Source organism: Chenopodium album, chromosome 11 (assembly GCF_948465745.1).
Source record: "Chenopodium album chromosome 11, dcCheAlbu1.1, whole genome shotgun sequence".
NCBI lineage: Eukaryota > Viridiplantae > Streptophyta > Magnoliopsida > Caryophyllales > Amaranthaceae > Chenopodium > Chenopodium album.
The window spans coordinates 9367758-9382548 of NC_137844.1; the positions used below are offsets into that span (position 1 = coordinate 9367758).

At 35.8% G+C, this 14791-nt stretch overlaps 2 protein-coding genes and 1 pseudogene across 3 annotated transcripts; 1 reads left to right on the forward strand and 2 right to left on the reverse strand.

The window, feature by feature from the left end:
* The first annotated feature begins 1740 nt into the window (after positions 1 to 1740).
* LOC145567349 (ATP synthase subunit gamma, mitochondrial-like) lies at positions 1741 to 6468 on the forward strand. Its single transcript, XM_081626614.1, has 9 exons — positions 1741 to 1952; positions 3593 to 3636; positions 3753 to 3905; positions 4486 to 4599; positions 4713 to 4840; positions 5133 to 5255; positions 5333 to 5452; positions 5712 to 5833; positions 6024 to 6468. Exons 1-9 carry the CDS (start codon positions 1855 to 1857, stop codon positions 6091 to 6093), a joined length of 972 nt encoding a protein of 323 aa, XP_081482740.1. The 5' UTR covers positions 1741 to 1854; the 3' UTR covers positions 6094 to 6468.
* Positions 6469 to 7025: 557 nt separating this feature from the next.
* LOC145567351 (protein MOS2 pseudogene) lies at positions 7026 to 10455 on the reverse strand (annotated as a pseudogene). Its single transcript, XR_014095568.1, has 2 exons — positions 8677 to 10455; positions 7026 to 7935 (listed from the first exon to the last, which is right to left on the reverse strand). The product of XR_014095568.1 is annotated as a protein MOS2 pseudogene (transcript).
* A 601-nt stretch (positions 10456 to 11056) lies between these two features.
* Positions 11057 to 14232, reverse strand: LOC145567350 (octanoyltransferase LIP2p, chloroplastic-like). Its single transcript, XM_081626615.1, has 5 exons — positions 14093 to 14232; positions 13467 to 13618; positions 13083 to 13347; positions 12447 to 12597; positions 11057 to 11989 (listed from the first exon to the last, which is right to left on the reverse strand). Exons 2-5 carry the CDS (start codon positions 13607 to 13609, stop codon positions 11658 to 11660), a joined length of 891 nt encoding a protein of 296 aa, XP_081482741.1. The 5' UTR covers positions 13610 to 13618; positions 14093 to 14232; the 3' UTR covers positions 11057 to 11657.
* Between the last annotated feature and the right edge of the window lie 559 nt (positions 14233 to 14791).

Below are 14791 nucleotides of genomic sequence, written 5' to 3' on the forward strand. Positions count from 1 at the left end.
TTTATTTTGGATGTACGCATTTGGTCCAAGTATTATGGAGTATGTTCGGTCGAATCAAGCAGAGTCGAGTTTAGACTTCACGTCAAGTTTGGTTAATAAATTAATAAATTCAGCATTAATGAAAATAATACTCAAAATTTGAAATTTATACTTGTATATTACAAAATAAAAAACATAATAAATCAAGCTGGTTCAATTTTGCTATTTAACCAGTCTGCTTGGTCTGGTGGGAAAGATTGCACTTTTCAACCTTAGGTTAGAGGTTCAATCCTCACTAAGTCACTAATGATACTTTGAGGGTGTTTGACCCGTGAATACTGAGCCTTAAAAATGTGAGTGTTGAAGTCTGATCATTGTTGTTCTTCTTACCTTAAAAAAATTAGTTTATTATGATTCACATGTAAAAAAATTGGGTTGAAACAAAATCAAGTCATTTAAGCTATATATTGAGTAACTTTTTGTTAGGGTCAATTCAATTATTAGGTAATTTCGATTCGGGTCACTTTGAGTTTCCGGTTTGGGATAAAATTGGGTCAGGTCACCAAGCAGGCAAGTATTAGGTAACTTTCAGCTCAATTAAACTCAAATATAAAGTCAAAATTTGTTCAACGACACCTCAAATAGTGTTCGATTCACTTTCATCTCGGATTGAACTCCGGATCGTTGTATTAGGTCCAAATTGAGCCTCTCACATTAGGTTTCCAATCATTTTGAGTGTTATTTGTCATTAAGTCAGGTTTGGGTTTCGAGTACATTTTGGTTGTATAAGATTAAATGAACATGCACTGAGACCGTATAATCACTTAATTTCCACTTTTGACTTTTTATCCCAAACATATTTTTAAAATTAATATTTTTTTTCAATAAAACATATTCAAATAATTTAAACCTAGTAGCTTTAAGACTGTAGTATATAATTTTATTTTATTTTATTTTTTAAAAAATTTTCTTGAATTAAACTTATCTAAACATATTGTTCATGAACTTTATTTATGTGATACTTGTTCATGGACTTTATTTATATGATACATAGTATTTGTCTTATCTAATTATTCTTAAAATAAATGAGCTATTTATATAGGCAATCGAGTAGTTCCAACTTCCAATTGGGTTTGGTCAAGTCAAATTTGGTCGAGTTGGGTCAATTCAAGTTTAAAATATTTTCGTGTTAATAAATTATCGTGTTAGGTTGAGTTTTGGGACAAGTCAATTTGAGATTGGTTTAAATTTAGCATCAAGTTTAAACCGGGTCATTTCAATTCAAGTTTCTCCAGGTTAATTAGTTTGGGTTAACACCACTATGGGTCATTTGTGCATCGATTAATTTTGCTTCGAGTCATATCAATATCGGGATGAGTAACTTTGGGTATCGAGTCTATTCGAATAAATAAATTGGATTAAAATCGGGTCAAGTATCAGATAACTTTTTGGTTGGGTAAAATTAAGTTTGGTCACTTCGAGTATCTAGTCAAAACAGGTCGTCAGGTCACCTCTTCTTCGAATTGGGTCAGATCGACTTTGGTTTCAGACTTTCAGGTTGAATTTGGGGTCACTATTTTCGGTTCAGTTTGGGACACAGTCGGGTAACATGGGTCTACTCGTATTAAGTGATAATAAAGTGAGAAAATTTTAAAATGTAAAATTAAAATCGAAAAGTCAAAATTGATACGTTGAGCAAGTAAACGACGGCGTTTCGATACAGAGAGTGTGTATGCGTGAATGAAAGCCAGGAGGAGAGAGAAAAAGCACCCATATCAAATCCCTAATTTTTGTTCCTTCTCCATTTTCTTCCTTCATTCCTCTCTTATACAACAACAACTCAGCTAGGGTTTCGATCCTCCATTTTTATCAGCAATGGCGATGTCAGCTTTGAGGCGCGAGAGTAAACGTTTTACCTCCATCGTTTCACCCAATCCCATCAATGTTCTTCGCTCCTCTCTCCTCTCTTCTGAGTACGATCCATTTTCTCTTTCTATTCCTTCCTTCTGATCTTTATTTGATTTTTGTAATTTTTTTTTGTTAATTTGGTGAAATCGATCGACGTCATCTGGAAATTAGGGTTTTGGTGTTTTTGGGAAAAAAGGGTTTTTGTTGATTTCGTAGATTCTCGATGTTAATTTGACATTTTGTGATTCATGATTTTATATTGAAATGTAATTGGGGAATGGGGGTGAAGATGTTGAATGTTGCTGTTGATTTTAAATCAATGTTTTATGGATGTATAATGTAGTGATTTATGTGATGGGCATTGATGTTTAGGTCAAATTAAGGATGGGTTTTAGAAATTGGACCCTAAAGTGGCTCCATTTTTATGTTTTTATGAGTAAGGTCAAAATGCTAGTGATCTTATGAATGCTGCAGTAATCGTTAGCGTTTTCGATGGAGGTTAGAATTATTTTGATGTTGGCAGGGTTATGATTTTTGCTGGATTTCACAATTTACTTGAATAGGTATCTAGTGATAACTTTTTCTGAGAATTACCCTGCTCAGGCTAATTTATTTTGGAAAGTTGGACATTTGGAGATGAAGTATTGTATTTGGTTATATAAAATATTTGGAAAATTTGTCAAAAACAACCTTTTAAAGTGTCCACTTTATTTAAAACAACCTTTTAAATTTTTTTTTGCAATTTCAAACCACATTATAAATTTTTTTTATCAAAGACAACCAAATGTTACTTTTCGGCGTTAACTCTATTTTTCCCGATGTTGACCACGAGGGTGCGAGTCACGTGACCTCCTATTTTGCTTAATACACCCTCTTTTCCCTCCAATTAACTCTTATTAAAACCCCTGCTTCTCTTTCATCTCTATTTTAGTACGAGTAAATTGGAGGGAAAATTAGTGTATTAAGCATATACGAGGTCATGTGCGTTGCACACTAGTGGTCAACATCGGGAAAAATAGAATCAACGCCAGAAAGTAGCATTTGGTTGTCTTTGATAAAAAATTTTTATAATGTGGTTTGAAGTTGCAAAAAAAAATTTAAAAGGTTGTTTTAAATAAAGTGGGTACTTTAAAAGGTTGTTTCTGACAAATTTTCCCAAAATATTTTAGTGTTTGGGCCTTGAGGACTATGTTATTGCCGTGTTAGGAACAACCATAAGGTTAAGTTAGAGAATGGTATTTTCGAGGTTTGATGACCATCATTAGGAGTTTATTTTATGAGGGAAACGTTTGGTCATTTTGAATCTGTTCATATTTTATAATGACATTGGATGACTCTAGGCTATTGAGTTTATCTTTGAATTCTACTATTTAGCTTAGTGGCAGATCCTGGACGAAAAATTAGAGGGGCCAAAATTTTAACCTTTGACCTGGATTTAAAAATATAGAATCATTGTGCCACAACAGATTATCTGACGAGCAATGTATTCTTTTTGTGTGGTACACTAGCTGTTAAAATATTTATCGATGGTCCAGGCGGCCCAGGCCCCTATGAACCATAAGCAAAATCCTCCTCTGGCTTTAGCTAGCGGGTCCTAATTTTCAAGGCAGATAGGTTTTTTTGGAGTTAATAAGTGACAATGTCTCGTGTATGGAACTCAGCTATTTTATATATGTTTTGTGTAACTCTGGTATTTATTTTCCAGGGAGCAGACATCTTTGGGAGTTCGATGCATTTCAACTCAAATCGGTGAGCATTACGGGGAATATGATTAATATGGTTTTGTGATTGTCTCCTTTTTGCCATTTTCTGTAATGGACTTTTACCTATGGCTTTATTATTTATTTTGTGGATGATAAATGCAGTTAGAAACCGTATGAAGAGTATTAAGAACATCCAGAAAATCACAAAGGCTATGAAGATGGTTGCTGCCTCAAAGCTAAGACAAGTCCAAACAAAAACTGAAAACTCCCGTGGCTTATGGCAGCCTTTCACAGCACTTCTTGGTGACACTCCAAGTATGGAATTTCATTTGCGTTTATCTATGAAATGTTTTTGTTTTTGATAGCTTGATTGTAGCTTTTTTCTGCTATGTGCTGGCTTTAAGTAGGGGTGGATCAGTAGGTGTTAACTTATTTTCTGACCTTGGCCTTTTTTTATTGGTTGAGGATGATCTACATAATTCATTAACATCATCTGCTTGAAGTCTATAAAGGTGTCCTTGTTTTGTTTTCAACTGCCTTTGTATTTAGTTTGGAAGACCTGTATTGCACAATAATTTTATCCTATTCTATTATTGAGAGACACTCCCTCCCATATTTATTTGGTAAATTACATGGAAAGATAGTGAGAAAATGTATAGAGAAAAAAAGAATGTTTGGGTATGGCCTGTTGGGCTCAAATTTAGAGAACTAGCAGAGATGAATTTACTAAAATTTGATTTTTTTTCCCTTATTTTTTTATAATTTTTAAATTTTGAAAATCTAAACTTAAAGACAGGACAGAGATAAATAATCAATACTTTCTTATTGCCTGATGATAAGTTGCCCTCTTCATATTTTGAATTGTTTGTAACTGATTTCGTTACTGCTCATAAAGGTGTTTCTGTGAAGAAAAATGTTATCGTTACAATCTCTTCTGACAAAGGTCTTTGTGGTGGTATCAATACCACTTCAGTCAAAGTGAGCAGAGCTCTTCGCAAGCTGAATGATGGTAATTATCGTTACCTTGGTATAGCTATATTATCGAATTTGTTTCTGTTGGCTTGTTAGCTTTGATCTTCTGTACTGGTCACTAGTAAATAAGTTAACCTTTTGTGGCTGCAGATCCTGAAGCAGAAACAAAATTTGTGATTTTGGGAGAGAAGGCCAAAGTGCAGCTAATTCGTGATTCAAGGAAGGACATCAGCCTCTGCTTGACTGATCTGCAAAAGAATCCTCTGAATTATACTCAGGTTTTCAAATACATAAATTTCTTCTAAACTAGCCTGTTCTCATAAGTCGTAACACATGCTAGTTTTTCTTGAAACACATCACATGTTGATAAGCTAGGGTTTGGTGGCACTAAGAGTAAATGTTGTGGGTTTTGATCTATGATGGCTTTTCTGTTGATTCTCCTATATCATGTCTATGAAGACTCAGAGAGCTGTTATGGCCCCATACATATGATTTGTGTATATTGTGGTAATTGTTGTGATATGTTTTTGCTACTTTCTTATCAATGAATCACTGAACTTCCCTCTGTAGGTGGCTGCAGTTGCAGATGATATCTTGAAGAATGTGCAGTTTGATGCCTTGAAAATTGTTTTCAACAAGTTCAGCTCTGTTGTGTCATTTTTGCCAACAGTGGCAACTATCCTGTCTCCCGAGGTACTATTTTCAGCTGGAGGAAAATCACATTTTATGATATTATTTGGTAACTGATTTGAAGCTGTTTTCTTGTAAAGATTGTTGAGAGAGAGTCTGAGGCTGGTGGCACTCTTGGTGAACTTGATTCTTATGAAATTGAAGGTGGAGAGACAAAGTCAGAGATACTACAGAATCTTGCAGAATTCCAATTTTCTTGTGTAAGTATATTCTCATAGGTAGAATTGATTTTCTTACCTTCATAATTGGGATCCTGATTATAAGGCAGGGCATGTAGTACTCAGTAGTAATTTGTTAAGTTTTGTCCTTCATTACAGACATGAAGAACTTGTATGTATGCTTGCTATGATGTCCAAAAACTCTATTGTTCTATCTAATAAGCCTTTCCTTGATATTTGAGATTTAGAATTATTCCCCAATGTTGCTTGGGACCCTGCTTAATCAATTAATATGTTTCAGGTGATGTACAATGCTGTCTTGGAGAATGCCTGCAGTGAGCAAGGTGCTAGGATGTCTGCCATGGACAGCTCTAGCAGAAATGCTGGAGAAGTGCTTGATCGTCTCACCCTTACTTATAACAGGTTCAATTTCCTTTATTGCATTCAATTGTGCTGTTTATGGACTCAAGTAATCGAAAAGCAATGTGTTTAGTTATGTTGCTGATTTTTTGCCAACAGTAATCAGACTCTCTGGAGAAAACTAAATTTAATGTTATTTTTCATTATTTTCCCATTTCATGTGGTTGATCATCTGGTTGTGGTGGTGTAACAGGACCCGTCAAGCATCCATCACCACTGAACTTATTGAAATTATTTCTGGAGCGTCTGCTTTGGAGGGTTAGACGAGAAGAAATTGTCTGTGCTTTACCTTGACGTTGACGAAATAAGTTCTGTAGTGTAGACTTTGTTTCAGCCTTTTGCTGGCCCTTGGGAGAATCCTGCATATCTATATAATAATATCCCTGACAAATTTTTTTGGGAACATCAGAAAGCCTTTTCTTCATCCCAAGGGGTTTTTATTTTTAATTTTTTTTTTTGGATTTGAAAAATTCATACATGGTGGTTGAGGTTCTGTGCAAAACAATCGATGTTCTTGTGTCGGCAATACTGCTGAACTGCCGGCGTTGTAATTTCCCTTTCATCCTTGGACAAATGTACTGTATCAAACATGTTTCTATTGGTATTTAAGGGCACATTTTTGCTAGTTTTGCATTCAAGTGAATTTTCTAGTTCCAAACTTCCAATTCAATGTTGCGGTGTAGATTTGTGGACTGTGAGCCTTACATTCCTTTAGACAAACTCAACCCAATTAATTGTCCATATTATGATTTAAGTTGAAAGATATTTGTGGCATTTAAACCCAATTTGTGGACTGTGGTGTTGAGGAACTTGCCATTTTGACTTCAGTGTTGGATACTGGAGTTTGAACTTTGAAGGGCGGGCTTTTTCCCTTTCCCTCTGTTGAATTTGCTTATTTTGCTGGTTATGAGAGAAGATCTAGGCCAAAGTTTGGGTGATACTCCTTTCCCAATCATTTCAATAAAATTGCACAGTTGCACTCATATGGAGGTCAAGTCCCTTGCTATCATTTCTTGTAGATTCAAATGATATTTTAGCTTACAATTCATATCTCGCGGTCACCCAATTATCAATTCTTGTATCATATTCGTCCTAAGAATAAGTAACACAAAGCTTTCCTAACTTTGTGCATCTTTTTTTATTTAAGAATAAAATAAAATTTAACAACACATAATCGAGGTTGAAGTGACTTACATTTAGCAGAGATCAGTTAAGTACTGTATAAAGCATGGAGAAAATAACAATACATCTAGTTAAGAAATCTCTTAATCATCTATTAGCACCGTACAATTGTAGAAATGATTTTATAATCCACTACCCAATAAAATAAGGACGAACTAAAATATACTACTAGGTAATAAAAAACCTAGTGAGCAAATGTGAGGAAACTTGCTTGTATAAATATCAGCATGACTCTTTACCCCTGTTGCAAGGTTTTGCTTTGCTCATGCTGAATGCCAAAATCACATTGTTTACAGAAGCCTATGGCCAAACTCTTTGGTGCATTCCTGGTACTGAAATTGTGATATTTGAGGACATAATGGAGCAATCCTTCCAATAGATCAATTTTCACTCACCGGGAATTATGAAAATTATTAGATACACCTGAGTGCACCTAGAGTTAGGTACATCCAATGGTATATTTCTGCTCAATTGATATATTTTGCTGATTTCAAATGAGCAAAACAATTATCCTTAGGTGCACTTACCTCTACCTGGGTGTATATAAGAATAACTTGGGAACATGCATACATTGCTCCCTCATGCATGATGCAAAGGATTTTCCTTTTTCAGAAGATATGATGCTGGCTGTGATACTTGCTCGAGTTTAAGTTGGAAAACTTCAGAAAATTCCTGAACCAGTGATTTATGGGCCATGTCAATTAGTAAAGAATCATCAGCACTGAGTTGATCCATGCTTGAATCATGGTGGGATGCTTGGAATTCTGCAATTAGTTGCGTGATGCTTCCAACTTTTCGGTCTCGTATCCCACAAGGTACAATCTGTTGGAAGGGTGTCAGGTCTACAGAAACATTCAGAGCTGGTCCATCGTATGCTATCCATTGAGATACCCGTATCCCAATCGCTGACAGCTTCTGGTTTCCTGCATTAGAAGTGAACAACTGCAGACTTAAAGAGAAGATTTCTATAGGTAACATGAAGACTAAAGACATCTAACTTAACACTTTGTTTGGATAGAAGGAAATGGAAGGAAAAGAAAGGAAGAGAAGGGGAGGGGGACAAACTCTCTTGTTTGGGTAAAGGAGTGGGGGTAGGAAGGGAAAGGAGAGGGAGGGATCCATTTTCCCTCTCTCGTTAATAAGCATAATCCCTCCAAATTTGGAGGGAAAGTGGAGCTCACCTCCCCCTCCCTTTCTTCTCTCTTCCCTTCCTCTTCTATCCCTCCCCTTCCTTTCCTTCCTTGTTTCCTATCCAAACAAAGCGTTAATGATAGTGCTCCTCCGTTTACAAATGTACTTGAAAGGGTTTTTCAGTCACAAGAACATAAATTATGGGATAACTAGACTGGTAACTATATTCCAAGTAATTATACATAAATTCCAGATATTTTGCCATATAAAGGTGAAGCTATGCTCATAGTAGACAATTGCAAGGTTTTTGAAAAGACTAGACTAAAATGATGACAATATATATGCATAGTAAAACTCAAATGACCAATACATTTTATCTTATCAAGATCCAAAATTTCACTGCAAACACTGTTAACCAACATCATCAAGCACAACCGCGCAGGCATAGTTACATAAAATGCTCAAGTATACTGGATGCACCCTATTGATAAATGACCTGGACAATAAGGTGAATCAAAGAATATGACACATACCAACCCAAACACCAGTAAAGCCCTGCTAGCTGAAGTTTGAAACACCAATAGCATTACATAAACCTAATTCAAGGCATTTCTCCATGCCATTCCAAATGGAACTCTTCAAAGACCTCTTTGTTCAAGCCGGTTCTATGGTTGTAAATAGAAGAGTACATCACCAAATACATATCCACGTACTCAATCCCCAAATTTCTGTTCACAGTCAGTATTAACTCCTGCAGGAACCTTCTGGACTGATAAGCTAGGGATTAGCAGCAGCAGGCTTTGCTGCTCCTTTCACAGCTGGTTCTGCACCAACATTGGATGGAGCTTTATTAGAGGAAGGCTTTGGAGCTTCAATGCTTTCCACTGCTGCCACCACATCCCATTAGTGATAAAATCCTTGTTATACTTGTTCAATATGGCATCCATAATCAATAACCAACGTCGCCTGGGTCTCCAACGAATTCAGCTATTTGTTCAAGCTGCACATGAATCAGCGTCTTGAACTACACCAGTTCCCCTCTCGGAATCTTTTTCCACAAGACTGCCATAAGTACCTTTGTGCTTTCCGAATAGAACAAGAACAGGACCACCTCGCCTAGGAAGGGCAGTTTCCAATATCTCCTGTTCTACTCCCTGAACAATCTCCCTACCATTTTCCATCGATATATCACAGGTCCTGGCTCCAACTGCATCGATTACCACACCCTTCTTCAAGTAAAACTTTCCTCCTTTAAACGACTTGCTAACAATTCTGACCCTAATATGACTCCTAAGCCAAGAAACTTCACTACTACTAGTCCTTTTCTCATCCACCTGCACCCTGCGTTCACTCTTAACTTCACCAACATCACCTCTCCTACCCTCATTTCTACCTCTCTTACTTTCCTTTCTTTCACTCGACGAATCTCTACTCCCCTTCTTATCGCTGCCCCTCAAAGATTCTTTAGAACCTTGAATCTTCAACTCCTTCAAACACTTATCTTCCTCCAAAGAACCCAACTCAGCCACTTCATCCACTCGAACCTTGACTTCCTCATCACTACGCGAAAGCCTCAAAAACAACGAATCTCCTCTCGGTAACACTTCAATAACTCTACCCTTATACCCCATCTTCCTACCACCAATAATCCTAACCTCTTTCCCAACCTCAAACTTTCCTTTATTCTTATTATCACTCCCATCAACTTTCTTAGGAACCACATTATCATCAGTAAAACCTAACCCCTCTTTCGCATTCCGGGGTTTATACTCAACAACCTTGAAATCCTCCTTAGCATTTCTCCCAATTCCCATCCCCTGTCTCCACCCATACCCAGCTAACAAAGCTTCCCCAAAACCCTCAACAGGAACCTCCTCAAATTGATCAAAACCCTGATCTTCAGGAACCTTATCTAAATCATTTCTCAATTTCTTAAGCATAATCGCATCAATTGAATTAGGAACATCAAATTCACCCTTACCATCAACCGCATCTTGCCGAAGATTCAACCCGTATGAAATTTTCGATTCAGCTTCTGAGGCAACATCATTAGCTTCATTCTCAACTTCAAATTCAAGGGGTTTTCCTTCGGAATGAATTGGGGGTAAATCGAGATTCTTCATCTTCTTTGCGGGACGCCATTCGTTCTGTTTTGGTGGGATGACGATTCTTTTGGGGCCTTTATCTAGGTCTAGGGTTTGAGATGGGTCGAATTCTGTGATTGATTCACGATTAATTTGGGGATTTTTGGTTTTGGCATTCGATTTTGAAGAAGATTGATTTGATGATACAGAAAAAGAGATCTTGTTCATGGTTTTTGATGGAGGAGAGAGAAAATTCAACTGATATTTTAGCTAGTTTTATACCTTGCGGTCACCCAATTATCATTTATTGCGTCATATATTCGTCCTGATAATAAGTAACGGGAGAATTCAAGTTAATCTCCTCTCACAATATATTGTTTTACTTTTATTTTTTAAATAATAAAAGTGAAATAGTAAAGTGGCACGAAAACAAATGCATAAAGTTGTGAGAAAAGATTAACTTGAAATGTTAATCTCGGAGATTAACGTGGGGCTTCCTGTAAGTAACACAAAACTTTTCTAACTTTGTAAATCTCTTTTTACTACGTATTTAAAAATAAAATACAGAAAGATAACATTTAACAACTCATAATTAAGGTTGAAGTGCTTACTTTTAAACTTAGCAAAGATCAATTAAGCACTGAAAGCAAGGGTAAAAATGTAAAATAACAATACATCTAGTTAGTGAAATCTCTCTTAATTAATCTATCGGCATTGTAAAATTGTAAAAATGATTTAATAATCTGCTACACATAAATAAACAAAAATGAAATTATGCATCCCAAAGCATATTTTATATGTTAAAAATCTATAATTGTGTAAGGGTAAAAATTATAAAAATTTGATGTGAAAGTATTTTATGTGACGAGTTTAACAAGACCCCACATAACTATATTTTGCTCAACGTATAAATTATATTACATGGTTAAAAAAGAGTGATGAGCAGTGTAAAAGTCCAGTTATTACAATATTATCGGAACGGAGAAAGTATGAAATAATAAAAAAAGCTAGCGACTTAGCGAGCAAATGTGAGAAAACTTGCTCGTATAAATTACCATCCTGACCTGTTTACCGTACAAAGGCCTATCCCTGTAGCAAGGTTTTGCTTTGCTCAAGCTGAATGCCAAAATCACATTTACTACAAAAGTTGATGGCCAAATTCTTTTGTGCATTCCTAGTACTGATATTGTGAATATTGAGGACATAATGGAGTAATCCTTTTAATAGAGTAATTTTCACTCACCAGGAATCATGGATTTTTTTAGATATACCCGGGTGCACCTAGAGTTAAGTACACTCAACTCAAAGGTTTTTTTTTTTTTTTTTTTTTTTTTTTTTTTTTTTTTTTTTCTGCTCATTTGATGTATTTTGCTAAATTTGAAACTATTTTAAAATGAGCAAAAAATTTAGGGAACCATGCATGCATTGCTCTAAGGATTTTCCTTTTTCAGAAGATATGATGCTGGCTGAGATACTAGCTCAAGTTTAAGTTGGAAAACTTCAGAAAATTCCTGAACCAGTGATTTCTGGGTCATGTCAATTAGTAAAAGATCATCCGCACTGAGTTGATCCGTGCTTGAATCATGGTGGGACGCTTGGAATTCTCTAAGTAGTTGCTTGATGCTTCCAACTTTTCGGTCTCGTATCCCACAAGGTACAATATGTTGGAAGGGTGTCAGGTCCACAGAAACATTCAGAGCTAGTCCATGGTATGCTATCCATTGAGATACCCGTATCCCAATCGCTGACAGCTTCTGGTTTCCTGCATTAGAAGAGCAACTGCAGACTTAGAGAGAAGATTTCTACAGGTAACATGGAGACTAAAGACATCTAACTTAATGATATTGCTCCCTCCGTTAAAGCGAGCATAAATTATGGGATAACTAGACCATGGTACATTGGTACCTACATTCCAAGTAATTATACATATATTCCAGAAAATTCGACATATAAATGTGAATCTATGCTCGTAGTAGATGATTGCAAGGTTTTTAAAAAGACTAGACTAAAATGATGAACAGTAATTATGCATTGTGAAAGTCAAATGACCATTACATTTAATCTATATCAAGATCCAAAATTCCACTACAAACACTATTAACCAACATCATCAAGCACAACAGCGCAGGCATAGTTACACATAATGCTCAAATATACTGGATGCAACCTTTTGACAAATGACCTGGACAATAAGGTGAATCAAGGAATATGACACATACCAACCCAAACACCAGTAAAGCCCTGGAGTCGAGAAGCCTCAATAGAAAAAGTTGAGAAAAGAACACGAATCACCACCTCCTCAAGAGCCCTTAGGTACCAATGAAGATCCATGTTGTGATTTCGAAGGTTGATGATTGGGTACATAACCAACTACAGTCAAACATGAAATAGTTAGAATAGGAGAAAGGGATGATCTCAAAGATATATGCAGAACTATGCAGAATTAAGTCTAATTTCAAGTACTTTTCAGACTTTCAGCAGAAAGAAAATATCACACACATTTTCTTTTTTCTCCACAGGTATCACATTTTTTTTTTTGGTGTACAGAGAGCCACAAGGGCGGGGATGAGAATCGATCCTAGGATCTCCTGGAATTGGGAGGGAAGCTCTAATCACTTGTGCTATCTCCCACTCTCTCCACAGGTATCACATATAAGCCTTCATGTGATCTTAACAGAGATTTTGTATTTTTAGCCCAAAGATGAAATCTTGCTAATGTAAACAATCAAAAAATGGATGTATAACCATTGTCAGAAACAAATACAATTAAACACATAGCACAAGATAAATTTCATCAATAAAAGAAATGATACAAGAAAAGAGACATTTGAGTTATATTACAGAAGAAAATGTACCTGTCCAGGTCCATGATAGGTAACTTCACCACCGCGTTCAGTTCTAATAACATCATAAGGGGAATCTTTCACATTAAAATTCAAGAACTCCTTGGAGCTACCGGTGCCCAAAGTATACACAGGAGGGTGTTGCAGCATAATCAGAGTATCTGGGCACCCTTCATTCCTCTCAATCAAAGATTTCTTTTCTTTAACAATGGCCTTCTGCAACGCCCACGCCTCACCATAAGGTACAAGCACATTATGTAGGTCAATATATTCACATCTGTTGCACAATTGTCACACTACCAATTAAGAAACAATGTCAAACTCCAACTTAAGTTCATCAAATCAATATGTTAAGCTTGTCAAAATGAGTCTTAAAGGTGTTTAACATAATCTCACCTTTTGGAGCATTTTGACTGATATGTTTTACTAAGTGAAACCCGGTTAAGTGTGTTTAAACGACGAGCATAAGAGTCCCGGTTACACCGCCATCGATTGTGAAATGGGTACATTATTACCGAGTCATGCGTTACAACAGCCATTGTATATCTCTGTTACAATAATATGGGACAGAAACCCCATTAATTGACCATCATCATTAACAGATTGGAACCACTCAAAATCAAATTCACTAACAAATGTCCAAATATGATGAAACTTCACAAAATATTAAGCTCAAATTATCTTTTTTTTTTTTTTTTTTTCTTTTTATAAGAAAAGCTCAAATTTTCTTAGTTGTGCTGAACACAGCAATTACAAACCCCATTTCATAATAATTCTGCAATTGCAATGAAAAATTCACAGCTTCCACAATAATTATCGATCCACAATCATATAAAAATAGCATTAATAGCATACCCTATGTACTGAAAGAGTGAACTAATTATAAATTACAGATAACACAAAATACTCAAAGAAATCAAACTAATTCAACTGTGCTCATTAAATTATCACAATGGGTCAATTTATAAACCAGAAATTTATGTTATGGAGTGAAATTGAAACTTAAAAATTGAAAATCATACCGCAATGTGAGGGCGGCTGCAGGCGGAAGACTGATGGCCGGAATCAGGCGAGTAGATTCTCCGGCGGCCGCAGAGTCAGTCGCTTTGGCTCTTTCAAACACGGCCAACAGGAATTCAACAACTTACTAGCCACTTAAGTTTTAATCTGTTAAAAAAAAAAGTTTTAATCTGTTTCTTTTATTTTATTTTTGTCATTTTTTTTTAAAAAAAAAGACTTAAAAAGTGCCCAATTTGATACGTATGTCGGTATGTTAGCCAAAGTAGAGCTTTTTTATACTCCAGTAAGCGTTACACTTTGACTAATATACTCCGTATAAGTTTATGCAATTTAATTTACCGGGGTTTGATATTAAGGGGTTGTTTGGTTGCACACAAAAAATGGAGGAATTGAAAATTTCCATGATTTTGAAAATAAGGAACTTGTTTGGTATACCATAGAAGTGGAGAATGTGGGAACTGTAAAATCATGGGAATTTCCAATTCCCATAAAACATGGGAATTTAATTACCAAGGTCCCCTTTGGTAACTCAAAATTCTCATGATCTGTAAATACCCATAAAATACAAATGTCATAGGAAATTAATTCATTTGCCAACCAAACAACACCTAAAATTGTAGAGTTGATATATTATTGAAAAATAAAGGATATTAATGGAAAATTGAAAAATAAAGGATGTCAATGGAAAATAAGCACGGAGT